The sequence below is a fragment of the Gopherus evgoodei genome, chromosome 1 (assembly GCF_007399415.2).
Source record: "Gopherus evgoodei ecotype Sinaloan lineage chromosome 1, rGopEvg1_v1.p, whole genome shotgun sequence".
NCBI lineage: Eukaryota > Metazoa > Chordata > Testudines > Testudinidae > Gopherus > Gopherus evgoodei.
The window spans coordinates 319,991,218-320,009,032 of NC_044322.1; the positions used below are offsets into that span (position 1 = coordinate 319,991,218).

Below are 17,815 nucleotides of genomic sequence, written 5' to 3' on the forward strand. Positions count from 1 at the left end.
TTCATTTCCTTTGAAGCAGCTGTTATTGTTGGATAGACTCTAGCTGAGCAAGCAGTGATCCTGTACAATGTCATTAAGGCACTATGTATGATATGGTCCAGAAATCCTGACATTAGCATGAGATCACATTCTGGGGTACAATCCAGACCAGTGAAAGATTGTGTCACTGCCTGGCCCATAACCCTGAGTGCCTCACAATGCTTTGCTGTTGTAGCATCGAACCTGGCCCACTCACAAACAGCCTCACAGCATGCAGGTCACCCTGAGTGTCTGTGTATAGCTACAACCCTGGCACAGAAGCTCTGACCCCAACAGCCAGTCAGCAACAGACCAGTCATACTATGACTTCCACCAGCCATGGTTACTACTTGCAGTTTGACTCCATACAAACTCCAAGTCTCAAATTTTCCCCAAAAAGTGTGTTCTGCACTGTCCAACTCTCTCTTGTAAGGGGTCAATATTTGACAATTTGCTACTTTAACTGGAGTTACCCAAACTGTTCAGTTTAAACACAATACTTGGTTAGTTTTGATTAAAATTAAGAAATTTATGTAACTACAAAGAGAGAGATTGAGTGAGTACGTACAAGAATAAGGTATTAAAGGCAAAAATGTTTACAAGAGAAAAAGATAAAATGTTTTCTAGCAGCAAATACTTAACAAGCTAGACTTGGTTCAAGGTAAAATCCTTACAACGTTGCTGATCAAATGATCAGGTCAGGACCACCCCTAAAGTCAAAGGGCTGGTTCTTTTGTCTTCTTAGTGAAAGAGATAGGGAAATACACCTTGGGGTGTTTTTGTCCCTTCAGTTTTAAAATCCAGTTACCCTTTGAAGTGGATTCTCCTGAGGATTACCCCTCAATGCAAAGTTTATGCAAACAGTAAAAACTGGTGGTGAAGGTTGCTCCATGCTCTTTCTTCTCCCCTATGTCTGCTGAAATGCAGATTTGCCTTCTCTCCTGCCATTTCCCCCACTTGCTATCTCAAGGACTGTTTACTATTTATATGTATGTAAATTGAGGGAAACATATCTTTTGTTTAGAACTGTTTAACAATTTTTGCCTAGTCACGGCTGTCTGGGTTTGAACCTGTGCTATCATAAAGGAGGAATTCATAACTTTACACATAATGTTGCCACATACATTTCACCATATTACTGACTAGCAAGTTATTAGTTTTCAAATATAATTACAGCAGTACATAGTGTGTTAATACAGCGGTACTTTCAGTCACACATGAACTGTTGGTCTAGTAGAACAAGTAATATTTTATAAGTGTCAGAATGCTGTTTAAATCATGTGTCTGAATAGGTTTTGGTACAACTATTCATTTATTTTTGCATACTGTCCTGATCACAGCTAACTGGGTTCTACCCTAAGGCATCCAGCACACATTATGTTAAACAACAATAATCTTGACCTTTTCGACAAGAATGGGAAGAGACCAGGTACATGCTTTCTATTGTTTGTTTTTCACTATAAGGTGCAGTTTTAAGTTATTTTAATTAATTTTATTTAAAATTAGATTTATTTTCCCTCACCACTATCAACCATTTCCATTCCTTGACTTCAATGGGAGCTGCAGATGACTATCACCTGTAAAAAATCAGGCCATTCACTCTTATCACCCTGCTGAGAAATTATGACCAATGGGAGTCGTTCTCGTGGTCCCATGGTTCAGTCAGTATGAGACAGGTCCCTTGAATATTCATTCTCAAAGTGTAAAACTGTTTCCCAGTGGAGGCCAGCAAAGCCAATCTCACTAGCTACATTTAAAGACCCTATCCATGTCTCATGTGCCTGACTGATCTTCTTGGGCTCCCTTTTGTTTATGTATTCCCACACTGCTTTAGGGGTGTTTTTTTTCTAGTTCAAAATTATTTTGGGCTTCGGACTGTAAGAGTATGGACTCACCCCTGCAGCACCTCCTGTTGGTCTCTCAGAGAATCAGCTTCATTTCCAGCCTCCGGCGTGCCCTCTGCAGGCCTGTGACCCACCTGTCTCTTGCTGTTGGCCCCCATGTCCCTCCCTCGACCTGGTGCCCCTTTTACCTGGGGTGCTGCCCTCTGGCCATAACTCCTTTCTCTCAGGGTCTCCCCCTCCCAGGGGAACTCCCCATCGACTATCCCCAGCTCGCCTCAGTATATGGCTACTGCAAGTCATTGTCTAGCCCCCGAGCCCTGGGGCAGACTGCATTATCAGCCTACTCATCACTGGCAAGGTTGGGTTTGGACCTGCTTCCTTGGCCTACCCCTGGGATGCCCTCTGCAACCCCCAGTACCTGTTGACCTTGTGCTAGGCCATGGCCTGGGGCTTTCCAGGCTAGAGCTTCCCAACTCCTCTGTCTTTCCCCAGCCCTGCTCCACTCAGGTACCCTGTCTTTAGCTCCCTGCAGCCAGGCCCTTTTCCCTCTACAGGCAGAGGGAGACTCCCTGTCTGCCCCGGCTTCTCTGCCTTTATAGGACCAGCTGGGTCTGTTTGGGGCATGGCCCCAGCTGCAGCCACTTCCCTCAATCAGCCCAGCCTAAAAGCTGCTTTCTCCAGCCACAGCCCCCTCCCAGGGCTGTTTTAAACCCCTCTGGACCTGAGCAGGGTGACCACCCCACTACAGGGACACTACTTGTGTATGGTATTTGAGTGGATGTATTTTCCATCCAATTTTTCACATTTAATCTTTATTGTATTGCACTGATACGCTCCAGAATAGGCACTGCAGAAATTATCTAAATAAAATGTCTGTCATTTTGTCCTGGGTTCATATCTCTAGAATAAGAAATCCTAAAAAGGGTCATTAAATATAATGTAAAAATCAGCTGACTTCAGTAGATCAAAGATCTTTAGTGAAATACAATATTAAACTTTAATTGACGTACCTCTCTGCTGCAGCGCTATTTATGGTTAAATTTATGATCTGATTAAAAAATGTAACACTTTTCCCAGGCTATTTACCTTTACTGAACTGTGCGTTGTTTGCTATTTGACTAAGTTAATGATCACAGAATGATAATGTCAAGGCCTATGAAATTATTATATGGTAGTGCAGACTTGCTGCTATCTTATCAGTAGCAATAAATATTTTCTGCTGAAATTAAAGTGTTATGCAATTTCTTCTAAAACTTGCACATTAACCAAGCAATCTGAAAAAACACCTTGCTAATTGAACAATTTTTAAATGAAAGCTTCCTCCTACCACCACTGCACTCCCCACAAGAAACATCACATTTAAGAACAAACTTTCAAACCAGATTATGGAAAACATTTTTAGTAATCCTCAAAATTGTTTCTAAATGTGCATATAACTGTGCCTGCATACTGGTTAGTTCAATGTCAAACTCGATTTTTGGGTGCATATAGGTACACATTCAAATTTATGTACACAACTATAGGCGGCACTTTAAGTATTAGGACCTCAACCTTCAAGAGGATAGAATACATAATAACCTGTTACATCACTGGCTATTTTAATTTAGTATTTTCTCTAGAGTTTTTTATTTTCAAATGTCAAAATTAACTTTATAATAATTATAAATTATTTGTACAGTGTAGCAAGCTGGAACCTCAGTCATGGACCAAGACCCCACTGTTCTAGGCACTATACAAACACAGAATAAAAAGGGTCCCTACCTCAAAGAGCTTACTTTAAAATTCTAGATTTTGCATGTTAAACACTTGAATTGGTTGGTATTTTATTCCTTTTTTAAACAGATACTGATGGACATTAACAGGGTAAAAGTGTGCATTTTGGATGTCATCTGGCTCATATCTTTAACTCAAGTCTGCATAACCACTGGGTTCTTTATAATTAAGTTGGCATCCTTAAGTGTGAGATATTAACAAAAACGTGTCTATTTAACACACTGACTCATGGTTTAATATTATATTAATGAATTCAGTATATGATTAAGGAAATACACAATACCTTGTTCAGGAAAATGCTAGCAAAAGGCAATATTTTTTTGCAGTCTCTCAAAAAGGATAACTAAAGAATGAGTTATGAACGCCCAGCAAAAACTGAAAATGTATCTTTTCTTTCTGAGATTTAAAAACATCAGACACAAGAAAATTTGTCACGATATTTGCCACATACCTAAAATTTTCAGAGCCACATTTTGTCAAGAATTGCTATATAAAAATAAAGTAGTTTGTTCTTACTTCTCAATCTTTTCATTAACATTATTTTTTTATCTTCTATCTAAGTCTCTCTTTTCAGGTCTCTCAGATTAGTTCTTCTATTTTAAATACTGGGTTTTTACTGGATTATTTTCTTTACAGAAATCCTCCTTTCGTCTTCTGTCAAGGGTTTTATTCTCTGTTTTAGATTTTTCAGTAGTCTTTCCTCTTTCCTTCATTATTTCTTCTCTCCTTCATTTGATATTAATTGGTATTTCATCACTCTAGTTCTTTCCTGCAACTAGATTTCTGACTTCTTCATTACATCTCACTTCACTCAGCTTCTATCACGTAGCAAGCAGTCAATTTACCTAAAGACATCCTAGATACTTAGATACCTTCCCTCCCCTTCAACCAATATGGAGCGCCAAAACATTGCAATCCAAAAAGGTTCTCTCAACTTCCTCCCATAATCGTACGCCAAGGTCAAGTTAAAAAGTAACCCTCTGAAGTAGAGCGGGGAGATATTTAAAGTGTGGTTCTATTCAGAGTGCAACTTGGTAATAAGTGATTCATGGAGCTCAGTGTTTGTCATCTCTGATTCAGATGAAAAAAGTTTAGGTTTAAAAATAAGTTTTTAAACAGTTAGACGTGTAAACTCAATATGGACCTGAAGATAAAACAGAATTTCTTTCTGGCTAACATGTCAACAACGAGGAGCAAATAAATTATCTTAAGGCTTCTCCAACTGGAAAGATTCTTCTCCTGGTAAGTCTTAAGGTGGAAGTATCTACTGACAGGATCTCTATTAAATCTTTTGTATTTGACTACATGAAAGGAAATATGGAATTTCTGATTCCACTAAAGGCTTAATTTTCATCAGGGAAGAGAGTTACTTGTCAGATATATTTGCTACCTGCATGTTTGGCTGTCTCTCAACTTCTCCCCCAAACTTGCAGAATGTACTCCCCAGACTTGGTTTACCCTATTACTTCACATTCTATTCAAATCCTTTCATAAGCACCATTTCACCATAAAACACACACAAGTAACCAGTCAATTAAGACATTTTTATTTTAAGAAATCTATCTTCTATAAGTAAAGAAAGAGGCAAATTTAAAGTGTATACAATCATCACGTATCTTGGCCAAAAAGTAATCCTGTGATTGTGATCCATCTTTCCTCTTCCTTAAGCATAAAGCAGTGAGTCTTTCCTCCTACGTGGCCAGTGTTTGAGAGAGGAAGGGAAGGAAATCTGCAAGGATTTCAATGTGCTGGCTCTGGAGGGCATTTTGATGCCCTCTCATTCAGCTTCCTGCACTCTTGCGCTGATGAGATGAGCCACTGAAAATTGGTAAAGGCAGGATTGGAGTGGTGGCCACATGATCCTCAGTTGTTCCTCTGATACCTGCAGGAGCTGCTTGACGGTACCACTGTGTCAAGATCCACTAAGAGACATCAAACAGGAGCAAGGAGTTGCTGCTAGAGAGCGACTGATGTTCAGGTGGCTCTAGAGCTCTTCAAATGCAGTCATTCCATAAATGGTCCTGCACTAGGTTGCACCCATGGCGGAGACCTTTCAAGATCATAGTTCGTACTTGGTACTATTTTGGGGAATGAGAACAGCTGATGGCAGAAAAGATCTGAAGCCTGGAACATTATCCAAGAATCTGGAGTGGTATTGGAGACTGAAGAAAAAGGTGACAAGGTTTTCTATTTCTACACAAGAAGTGACTGTTCAAGGTAATTCTTGAAAGTAAATGGAGTTTCAAATGTAACAACTGTATAGTACTGAAAGATACAGAAGATACTGTTACCACAACTGGGACTACGCCAACAGTAGATAGTCTACGAGTCATGGGGAAGCGTGATAGTATACTAGATACATGTACACAATTAAAGCAATATTCCTTGATTCCAAAGACAAACTATGGCAAGAAAGTGGATTTAATAAATTTAAGATGTCATCTTAAACCCTCCCAAAATGCCATCAAAAACTCTTTTCATTTTACATGCACAGTGACTCAGATGCACAAGGAGGAAGGTTAGGAGGGGACAAAGGCAATGTTAAGGTGGGTTGAGAGACATCATACGTTCTGATGTTTGCTTTTGGATTAAGTATAGATTAAGCAGGTTTTCAATGTTTGTTTTTGAAAAAAAAAATCTACTATATGTCAAGGCCTTTTTTTTTTCCTTTTTGAAAAACTTACAGATATAAGCTTAACTTTAGGCTAACTTAAGAGTTTTGTTTTGCCTTTTTTTGGAGGGGCAGAGCACCTAGGAATATATTTTTTAATGAACAGCACCTATACACAACACCAAACTAGGTATTCCAGATGGTATTTTTGTCCATCCAGCACTACTTCTAAGTATTGATATGCTTTATAATTCAGTATCTAAGAACTGGCTTTTAAAATATGCAGTCTTGCTGTGCAAACAACAAAGGTGAGGCTGGATAGTATCACAAACTAGTCATTAATAGAAGGAGCTTATATACTGACTTCCAGGTCAAGCTAAAAAGTAACTACTGTATTAAAATTAGTTTCATGACAATTTCCAAAGTGCATTCCTTGATTAGGAATCCACCTCGATAAGGCTAATAATGAATACCCAGTGCATACCAGTATGTTGCAACCACTTATTCCAATCTAAAAGGCAACGCTGAACTGAAATACAGTGTGCATTTTGTACCCCTTTGCACTATAGAGAAAGCCTCGAGACTCTTCTTGCTCCAATGCAATAAAAAGGCATCATTTAGGGAATAAAAACCTTCCCTTCCAGGAGCAGAATTAGTGATATTTGATATTTATTGTATTGGACAGCTCAGAGATTGAGATGTTTCTTATGACTGAAAGAACTCTTCAGGGAACATTTATATTGGACACTTATCATAATCCATCATCCACAAAAAAGACAGATAGTATGGTCTTCATACAACGCATCTTTGCTATTTCCAGAGCTGGAACGCTTCCTGGTATATTTTGTGGTCAACTGATATAACAGTGCAATAGTATTCACCACTGAGACCTGGATCATGCTTTTCTCTTATACAGCTTATATAGGGAGAAGATGCTTTAACAAGATGAGAATTGCTTTTAGCTCCAAAACATTTGTGAAGTCTAGCTTCTTTAGGTTTCCATTACCTTGCATGGTCAGATCATCAAGACAAAGGGCTCAAGTTAAAAGGAAAAAGAAGGGGAAGGAAGGCATACCTGCTCCTGACCTGCCATCTTGTGTTCCAAAATCTAAGATTTTTTTAAAAAAAGAGTCTAACTAAAAAAAGTCAAAGTATAAGCCAAATGTAACCAATGAAGTGATGTCTGCCTGAATTTGCAGAGAGTCTGAAACAGTAGTTTTGAAAGAGGCATCAACCGTTCCTGTTCATCTCACTTAGGTGTAAACTCAGATGCTCAACAATAGTTAATGCTAGCATTACATTATTTCACTGCTGATCAAAGCATATAAGAAAAAGGAGGATTATATTATTAAGGTCTTTCATATAATCTGCTGAGGGTGACATCTCATTTCGGCATCACAAATGGGTGGCACTATGAGATTAACAAAGCCCAGCAGAGCATCCAAACCCCAGTTAGGTGGAGCCAAGTCACAGGTGCCCTGTAATGATATTTTGCACATCAGCACAATCCTCTGCGAATGGCATCTAAAAGTAAGCAGAGCTTAGTTTGTGGGCAAAGCATAGAAGAGTACTACTACCTTTTAAAACCCCTATTCTGCTGTCATCAAACATTAACCTAAACCAGTGATGCTCACATGGCTCTTTAATGTATCTCCTGCAGATCTTTGCAGCATGATATTAGAATACTATGTGATTTAAATATTAATCCACCTAAGTTATTAACCAATCTGGATCCTTTTACGATGTTATTAACCAATTGTAGAATACTTGGCCAGTCATTCTGCTGAATTAGACAGACACTTGTAAACGCTTGTCTTCAGCAACACGTTTGAGAGCAATCACCACTTATGAGCAAAATTTCCCCTGAGAACACTTTCCCCACCATGAATTGTCCACTCAGTAATAGCAACATAGCCACAGCATAAGAGCAGAAGAGGCACAACTGGAAGGTTTGCTCCTCCCTTCCTCAGCATCTGGCTTGCAGGCAGGTGGGGGTGTACGCACAATTTTGCAGGAAGGAGTATCAGGGACCCACCCATGCACTGAGCTGTCCTCTCCATCTTGGTTACAGGTGTTGGTGTGCTGTTTTGCAGTGGAGGTCAGGGACCCCCTTCCCAGGACACTGACCAATCCCTCACTCCCCTCCACTGTCCGTGCTAGGAGGACTCCCCCTCCACATTGCAGGCTGTGCATGGTGTCCTCCCCACACATCCATCCCTCACCAAGGTGGGGCATGAAAGCTGTCAGTGGGAGCATCTTCAGCCTGTCTCTGGCAGCTGGGCTCACTAAGCCATTTTGCTGGCTACGGGCTCCCCTGCCAAACCCAAGATTCTCCTGCCCCATTCTCCCAAAAGTTGGGGTTCTTCCATCCTGGAACATGGATGCCCCACCCATTCCAAAACACTCTTCATACGCCACAGCCTACCTAACCCCCTCCACCTCTCCGTAAGTCATCTGTCATCAATGTCCTCCACCACAGACCAAACTGGTATTGCTGTCATTCTCCTTATCTGCCTGCCCCAGGGTTCTCTCCTTCGCTGTCCCCTCATCTCTCCCCAGCTGGAGGGGGTGCTCTCCCACCTGCTGCAGAAGAACCTGGCCCTGAAGGCTGGGCTGACATGGTGGCAGTCCCAGGGCCAAGGGGAATGTGCTGCACCTGCAACCAGTGAGGGGTAACACCAAGGAACCTCAGCCATCTGCCCACACCAGTACCCCTGGGAGGCAGAGGCCAGAGGTGCCTTGCTTATAGGAAGAGGAGGGGACATGGAGCTTTGGCTTGATTGGGCAGGGAGGGTAAGGAGTGAGGTCATGGCTTTTGTCGCTGGTTCTGCAAGGGAAAGGATACCGGGCACCAATGGGTGCACTGCCTTTGGTGTACTATTTTACAGTTTAAGAAAAAGCAGGCTGTCTTTGGTCAAACAACACTACCCAGAACAGCACCAGGCGCTTAGGAGCAACATAGCAAAGGGCACCAATATGTTGCCACTAATGGGCATCTACAGAGTGTGTGTGCAAGGAGAGAGTAAATGAACCAATGAATTCACACAGAGTCTCTTATGGGTCTCTTTTGGATAATTGATCAACCAGTCATTAAGGCATAGGCGCAGACTCTGTGGGTGCTGCGGGCCTGGATCACCCATGGGGAAATATTAGCAGGTGCTCTGCACTCAGCGGCAACCAAGCTCCACCCTCCTCCCGCTCCCTACCAGCGCTTCCCACCCCCCCGTCTAACAGCTGTTTGGCAGCACTTAAGACTCTCCGGGAGGGACAGGAAGTGGTGGGGACACGGCACGCTCAGGAGAGGATGCCAAGAAGAGGCAGGGCAGTGGTGGGGACTTGGAGGAATGGGGGTGGGGCCAGGGGTTGAGCCCCCATCAGGCAGAGGGGAAGTCGGCGCCTATGCATTAAGGTATGGGTAGATCTAAATGCCTTGTCACCTCAGGAAGGCAGCTACCACGACCACCATGCACTTTGTGAAAAACCAGGCTGAAGACAGACAGGCCAAAGAGAAAAACAGTAAATTGGTAGTGGTTTGGTTTACAATAAACCTGAGAAATCTTCTGTAGCCATGGAAGAGAGAAATGTGAAAGCAGATGTCTTCTAAGTTGAGGGTGGTATACCAGTCCCTTGGATCCAGTGAGGAAATGATGGAGGCCAGAGAGACCATGAGGAACCTCAGTTTCTTGAGCTATCCGTTGAGAACATGAAGCTCCAGAATGGGCCAAAGGCCCCCCCATCTTTGAGATCAGGAAATATTGGGAGTAAAAACTAATGCCCTCTCAAGTCTTGAGGAACCTTTTCTACAGCACTCATCCATAGGAGAGACGGCACCTTCTGGGCGAGGAGTTGCTCGTGAGGAGGGTTCCTGAAGAGGGACATGGATGGGAGATAGGAGGGAGGGGTGGACAAAAAGGTATAGTCAACTGTCACTGTATTTAGCACCCAGCGATCCGATATTATGCAGGACCACACTGGGATGAAGCGGGCCAGACAGTCCAAAAATAAAAGGGAGGCAGGATCTGAGGTGGGAACTGGTATAGTGCCCTCAGGTGCACCTTCAAAAAGCTTGCTTGGGCCCACCGTAGTACCTATGTGATCGCAGCTGGAGGCTGAGGTGGAAGGAAGCAGTTGACGACGCTTGTAACCTCTCCCTTTCCTTTTATAAGGTTATTGTCTCAGACCTGGAGCTGAGAAGCGTGATAGCTGTTGGGACCTGAAGTGCTTCCTCTAAGCCAGTGAGTCCCAAACTTGGGACGACGCTTGTGCAGGGAAAGCCCCTGGCGGGCCGGGTCGGTTTGTTTACCTGCCGAGTCTGCAGGTCGGGCCGACTGCGGCTCCCACTGGCCGTGGTTCGCTGCGCCAAGCCAATGGGAATTTCTGGAAACGGCGCGGACCAAGATATGTACTGGCCGCCGCTTCCCACAACTCCAATTGGCCTGGAGCAGTGAACCGTGGCCAGTGGGAGCTGTGATCGGCTGGACCTGCAGCCACGGCAGGTAAACAAACTGGTCCTGCCCACCAGGGGCTTTCCCTAAACAAGCAGCGTCCCAAGTTTGGGAAACTCTACTCTAAGCCGACAGAGTATAGTGGCCCAGGGTCCTTGAGTCCTTCAGGCCATGAAGTCTTGTGTCTGTCTGCTTTGAGAATAATGAGGAGCTTTCAAAAGGGAGGTCCTGAATAGACTGCTGGACCTCATGAGGAAGTCACAGAATATCAGGGTTGAAAGGGATCTCAGGAGGTCATCTAGTCCAACCCCCTGCTCAAAGCAGGACCAATCCCCAACTAAATCATCCCAGCCAGGGCTTTGTCAAGCCTGACCTTAAAAACATCTAAGGAAGGAGATTCCACCACCTCCGTAGGTAACCCATTCCAGTGCTTCACCATCCTCCTAGTGAAAAAGTTTTTCTTAATATCCAACCTAAACTTCCCCCACTGCAACTTGAGACTATTACTTCTTGTTCTGTCATCTGGTATCACTGAGAACAGTCTAGATCCATCCCCTTTGAAATCATCTTTCAGGTAGTTGAAAGCAACTATCAAATCTCCCCTCATTCTTCTCTTCTGCAGACTAAATAATCCCAGTTTCCTCAGCCACTCAAATTATGTGCTCTAGCCCCCTAATCATTTTTGTTGCCCTTCGCTGGACGCTTTCCAATTTTTCCACATCCTTCTTGTAGTGTGGGGCCCAAAACTGGACACAGTACTCCAGATGAGGCCTCACCAATGCCGAAAAGAGGGGAATGATCACATACCTTGATCTGCTGGCAATGCTCCTACTTATACAGCCCAAAATGCTGTTAGCCTTCTTGGCAACAAGGACATACTGTTGACTCATATCCAGCTTCTCGTCCAGTGTAAGCCCTAGGTCCTTTTCTGCAGAACTGCTGCCTAGCCATTCAGTCCCTAGTCTGTAGTAGTGCATGGGATTCTTCCGTCCTAAGTGCAGGACTCTGCACTTGTCTTTGTTGAACCTCAGATTTCTTTTGGCCCAATCCTCTAATTTGTCTAGGTCCCTCTGTACCCTATCCCTACCTTCCAGAGTATCTACCACTCCTCCCAGATTAGTGTCATCTGCAAACTTGCTGAGGATGCAATCCATGCCATCCTCCAGATCATTAGAGAACATATTGATCAAAACTGGCCCCAGGACAGACCCTTGGGGCACTCCGCTTGATACCGGCCGCCAACTAGACATGGAGTCTTTGATCACTAACCATTGAGCCCAATTATCTAGCCAGCTTTATATCCACCTTATAGTCCATTCATTCAGCCCATATTTCTTTAACTTGCTAGCTAGAATAGGTTGTTGAATAAGTCTTGAGAACTGAAGCCAAGAGCTTTGCCTCATGGTGACAGCACAGGCCATCATCCTGGCTGCTGTGTCGGCTGCATCCAGTGCCGCCTGGAGTGAGGTCCTGGCCATATTCTGACCCTCATCCAAAAGGGCAGAAAATTCCTGCCTTAAGTCCTGAGAAACTGTGTCTTTGAACTTAGCTAAGGAGTCCCACAGACTTAGTTGTATCTCACCTGTACGGCTTGCTAGTTTGAGAGAGTCCTAAAACCACTGAGAAGAAGCCTTGCCAAAGCAAGAGAGATTGTTCCAGCAACCGTCATAGGCAATAACAGGAACTGACAAAGTGTGTGGCCAGGGGTGCGCCTTATACCAGCACATGAGTATGTGGCACCAGAGGGCGCCAGAGCTAGTCCGATGGATACCACTGAGGGAAAAATCTCCGGCAATGATGCACGTGGCGTGTACACACCTATTGTGCAATGGACATGAGCAAGCACTTGAACTTCCTCCTCCTCCTCCTCCTCCCTTGATATGGGTAGGGCACTCATTGAGTTAGGCAGACACTGCCTTGAAACTGGGGAAATGTCCAGAGATCAAGAAATCCTCAGCACTGAGAAGATGTTGTTGACTAAAGGAGATTCAGGTGTCTCTGCTACTGCCAGATCCTGAGAGAATCGAAATTCTTGCATTACTGAAACAGTGGTTGATATTGAGGAGGCTACCTGGGCAGAAATAACTGAGGAAGAGGCAGCTTATAGTACCGAATGTTTCGTGTGCTCCAATAAGTGACTAGTAGGTGTTGGTCTGGTCTTTTGCAGTGCCAAGCGAGAGGCCTGGTAGACTCTTTTGGTACCAGTTTAGAAGAACTGGTTTTCTTCTCCCTGCCACTCCCATCTCCAGATGGTACCGATCTTCCAGAGATGGAATCCTTAGAGTCCTTGGACTTTCTGGTGCTCACGGTACCTGAGGAACCTACAGCCTTGTGAGTACCAAGTTGGAGACTGGTAGGTGCCAAAATGGTTGTCTGAAGCGGAGACTGCCGCTGAGGCAGATTCTCTACTTTGAGGGCTTGAAGCCACTTCCTAGAGTCCTTTTGTGAGGATTCCAGAAATTTCCTCTTCAGTGCTCTAGTGGAGTGCTGCACTGAGGAGGTTGAGGCAATTAACTTGCTCAGAGACTGTTGTACGGGGGGTGTCCCCTGGCCACAGTCAGAAGCCAGTCCAAGCAAGACAAAGCTTAAGTTCCCAGTTCTTTCTGACTTAAGATTTTAATGCCAGGAAGAAATTACATTTTTGAGCAACATGTGACTCCCTAAGGCAACAGACACACCAGGAGGGCCTGTCACTCACCAGGGCTGCCACTGGCACAAATGCCAACACTTGAAAAAAGGTGTGCCCTCCCAGCATTTAAGTTCCTCCGAGGGGAGGGAAAAAAAAACACACATGAAAGGACAATGGTCCTTACACTAAAAACTATATACATATGTATATGTGCGTGTGCGTGCACGCGTACAAGTTAACACTAACTAGTAGATAAGAGAAAAATACAGTTGAGGTCAGCTCTACTCGGACACTGTTGAGGTGGTTGAGAAGGAGCAGAGGGTGGTTTGCCTGCTTAGCTCTATATAACTACATTGCAGAACACAAGGCTGCATGAGGTGAATGCATGGCTGAACTGGCTCTGCTACCTAAAATCTCCAATGCGAGGCACACGGGATGCATGTGCACCTAGAATGGAGCATCCATAGGGACACTACTCAAAGAACACAAATTAGTGACTACCAGTGAAAAGTCTGGTCTGACATCAAATAGGAAGTCTGTGGCAGAGGCAGGGATAGAATCTAATTCTTGAAAGCAGCATTCATCTACCCTTAATCTTGAAACTGTTCTGTTCCTGCATTCTCCCACCTCATTCACTACATACCTTCCAAGTTCTACAACAAATGAGGCAAAGGCCTTATAGACACAGACTCTTCCAATACAAAACCTTGATTCATGCTGACAGCAGATCCTTCTTGTGCACTGAATGAGGGTGGGGTCCAGTGGAAAAAAAATATGACATGATCTTGCAATGATGTATCATAATACATACAAATGGGCCAAACTGCAACCTTAATTCTGGCATTTCCTAATATGAATGCTTGACATTACAACTTTAAAAGAATGTTGTTAATGTTGTCCATGTTATTTTATTAAAAAAATGTAGTTTTTCTTTACTAAATGCAGATGCCTATGAGAAAGAGTAATATAAAGAATTAGAATAAATCCACACAGGTACAAAGCTTGAAAACAGAGAGGGGAAATTAATTTGAACTCACTTTTCATTTGCTGTCTCATCCTTACACAACATGAGATGGAGAAGGGCTGGCAATAGGTTACTTTTTCAGTTAGTTATTAAATATGATATGAATGCAAAAATCCATAGTATAACAAATTCGTAATTTTCTTTATCTTCAATATATATTGCTGTGTAAAAGAATTTAAATAGTTGCATACACTCAATTAACTGATGAGATGTTTTTCATGAATCACAATGGTCAATATTGTTGCATGACAAAGCCAGCATGCCTACTGCCCGGAACAACCCAAGAGAACAATAACACATAGAAATAGAGTAACAGCATATGTCAGACAGCAGAGGAATAGCAACATCATCAGCAATGTTGTTATAGCCATGTTGGTCACAGGATATTAGAGAGACAAGGAGGGTGAGGTAATATCTTATTGGAGCTCTTCTTTGGGTCAGCTCTGTGTAGCTGGAAAGCTTGTCTCCTTAACCAACAGAAGTTGCTCCAATAAAAGATATTACCTTACCCACCTTGTGTCTCTATTTTCAGCAATATCACATCACTGAGACACCAAGACAGAAAAAAAATACTATAATGTCTCAAGTAATGGTGATGGTCCAAGGAACAGCAGAGATGGTCCATATCTCTAATTCTTTTGTTATCTCCCCAATCTTAGGAGAAAATCATGCAGGTGAGATAGATAAAGAGCTTAGTGATTTCCTTACTTCAAGACTGCTCCTATTAGGGCAAGGAGGTTCCCAGAACCTGATCCTTCCCCATGCTTGCTCCTTGAGTTTTACACTTGTGGTCTTTAATGATATCTCCATTAACAATTTAAGACTAACAAATGAAATATTTTACCGGCAAACAACACTGGGATTGGCATTCCTTGACAGAAGTAGTTCCACGGTCTTCAAAATCTGCTCCTCTGAAGCACGTGCAGTACATGCAGCCATCAATACAGTATATTGATCTGAATTGAAAATTACAATTGGAGGATTGTGATGTCAACAAATAACGTACTCCGTGTAACAATCTGAAGCAGAGGATTTTTAATATCATTACATCTTTATAATAGTTCAGACAGATTCTCAAGTTTGATAAAATCAGGTATTTGATCTTTGGAAACGATTGAAAGATTTGGAATATTCAGCTGAGTGAAGGTAAATGAAGCCATTAAGACAGATGTAATTACCCAGGAAGAGGAAGGAGAAGCCAGTGAGGAAGACAATGAGATAGTAATTGAAGAGTAGGAAAAACCCAAGACCAAGCTTAAAAAAAATAAAATAATAATTGGGCCTATTAAATGGTCTTATTTTCAAAGAACTGAACACTTTAGGACATAAGTGAATTTAAGTACAAGGAAAGTAACAATTGTCTTCTGCAGAACAGTGGTTCTCAACCACAGGTATGTGTATTCCTGGGGTATAGAGATCTTCCAGGGGTTACATCAACTCATCTAGATACTTGCCTAGTTTTACAGAAGGCTGCATAAAAAGCACTAGTGAAGTCAGTACAAACAAATTTCATACAGACAAAATGAGAAAGTAAGCATTTTTTCAGTAATAATGTGCTGTGACACTTTTGTATTTTTATGTCTCATTTTGTAAGTACCAGTAAGTAGTTTAAGTGAGGTGAAACTTAAGGGGTACGCAAGAGAAATCTGACTCCTGAAAAGGGATATAGTAGTCTGAAAAGGTTGAGAACCACTGTTATAGAAAGTATTTGAAAAGAATGAATTTCGAAACAAAGTAACTACACAAAATGAAGTTTCCCACAAGCCATTTTTCAACTTCCATGAGCACAAAGATAACGAAGTTGATTAATATATTGATTTTGTGATACACTGGCTGACAAAATCTTATTCAAAACATATATAAATTGGATACCAACACAGACTGAAAGATGGCAGAAGGACTTTAAACAAAGGGCAATGATAAACCAATCAACTTGGGGGTGGGGGGGTGGTATCTACATATTGGAGAGATTAGTTTTGGGTATTTATTTAACATTCAAAAGCTAAAAACTGAATTTTATTAACATGCTGATTCTAAATTTAGTTATACATTTGCAAAAAATATTCTGAAATACAAATATTCAAAAGGAAGGAGAAGCCTGGAGAGCAATAATGCTGAAAGAGAGCTTGGAGTGATGGTTGGTATAAAATTAGGTTAAGTGTCAGTGCAATGTGACTGCAAAATAGGCCAAAGCACTTTTGTGCCTCAAACACAGCTATTGTGTCAGATCAAAGAATGTATCAGTTTTAGGTGCCACTACACATGGAATACTACATTTAGTTCTAGGTACCTCATTACCTGAAAGAGTAACTGAAAGATTTCAGAAGATTGCAATATGATTATTAGGAGTAGGGGCAAGGGACTGACTTGTGAAGAATATAAGCAGGGCCCTACCAAATTCACAACCATGAAAAACGTGTCATGGTACATGAAATCTGGTCTTTTATGTGCTTTTACCCTATATTATACAGATTTCATGGGGGAGACCACATTTATCAAATTGGGGATCCTGACCTAAAAGGGAGTTGCAGGGGGAGTCGCAAGGTTATTTTAGAAGGGGCTGCGGTATTGCCACCCTTATGTCTGCACTGCCTTCAGAGCTGGGTGGCCGGAGAGTGGCGGCTGCTGACTGAGGGCCCAGCTCTGCAGGCAGCAACACAGAAGTAAGGGTGGCAATACCATACTATGCCATCCTTACTTCTGTGCAGCTGCTGGCAGCAGCTCTGCGTTCAGAGCTGGACTCCTGGCCAGCTATCATCGCTCTCCAGCTACCTAGCTCTGAAGGCAGCACCGCCGCCAGCAGCAGCGCAAAAGTAAGGGTAGCAGTACCACAATCCCCCTACAATAACCTTGCAATCCCCCCACAACTCCTTTTTGGGTCAGGACCTCCACAATTACAACACTGTGAAATTTCAGATTTAAATAGCTGAAATCATGAAATTATTTTTAAAATCTTATGACCATGAAATTGACCAAAATGGGACATGAATTTGGGCGGGCCACAAATATAAGAAAGCATCTCCACTTACTAAAGACAAATTGTGACAGGGAAGATAATTATTGAAGCAAAGAGCTTGAAACGTGGGTTTCACTTCTTTAGCATAAAGCCAGAAATCATTTTCAGAGTTCTGCATTTTTCATGTAAAAAAACTTATAAAAGCAAAAGAGAGACAATGGGTAAATATGATTTCATACCAAGGGTAGCCTATATGTAGTCTAGAGATACCATGCATAATACCCTCAATTTACATACCACTCCCCACTAACATCAATGACAGGTTTGAACTAAGATGAAACATAAAATAAGGACTTTATGTAATAATTAAACTTAGATATAATAAATGTATTTAGTACTTGTCTGTCACATTCAGCATTACTCAGTAGGAAAATGATTATTTATATTACCATCGCATCAGGAGCCTTAGTCACGGAAAATACGCTTACTTCAGGATCTCTGCCATTTGATTCTCT

The 17,815-nt window shown here is 42.4% G+C and overlaps 1 protein-coding gene across 1 annotated transcript in view; it reads right to left on the bottom strand.

Annotated features, from left to right (window-relative positions):
• The window catches only part of ASZ1 (ankyrin repeat, SAM and basic leucine zipper domain containing 1), a 90,426-nt gene that overhangs the window by 54,210 nt on the left and 18,401 nt on the right, over positions 1–17,815 (bottom strand). Inside the window, exon 4 of the mRNA XM_030554196.1 lies at positions 15,189–15,300. Coding sequence (XP_030410056.1) covers positions 15,189–15,300 — 112 coding nt within the window. The remainder of the gene's footprint in view (positions 1–15,188; positions 15,301–17,815) is intronic.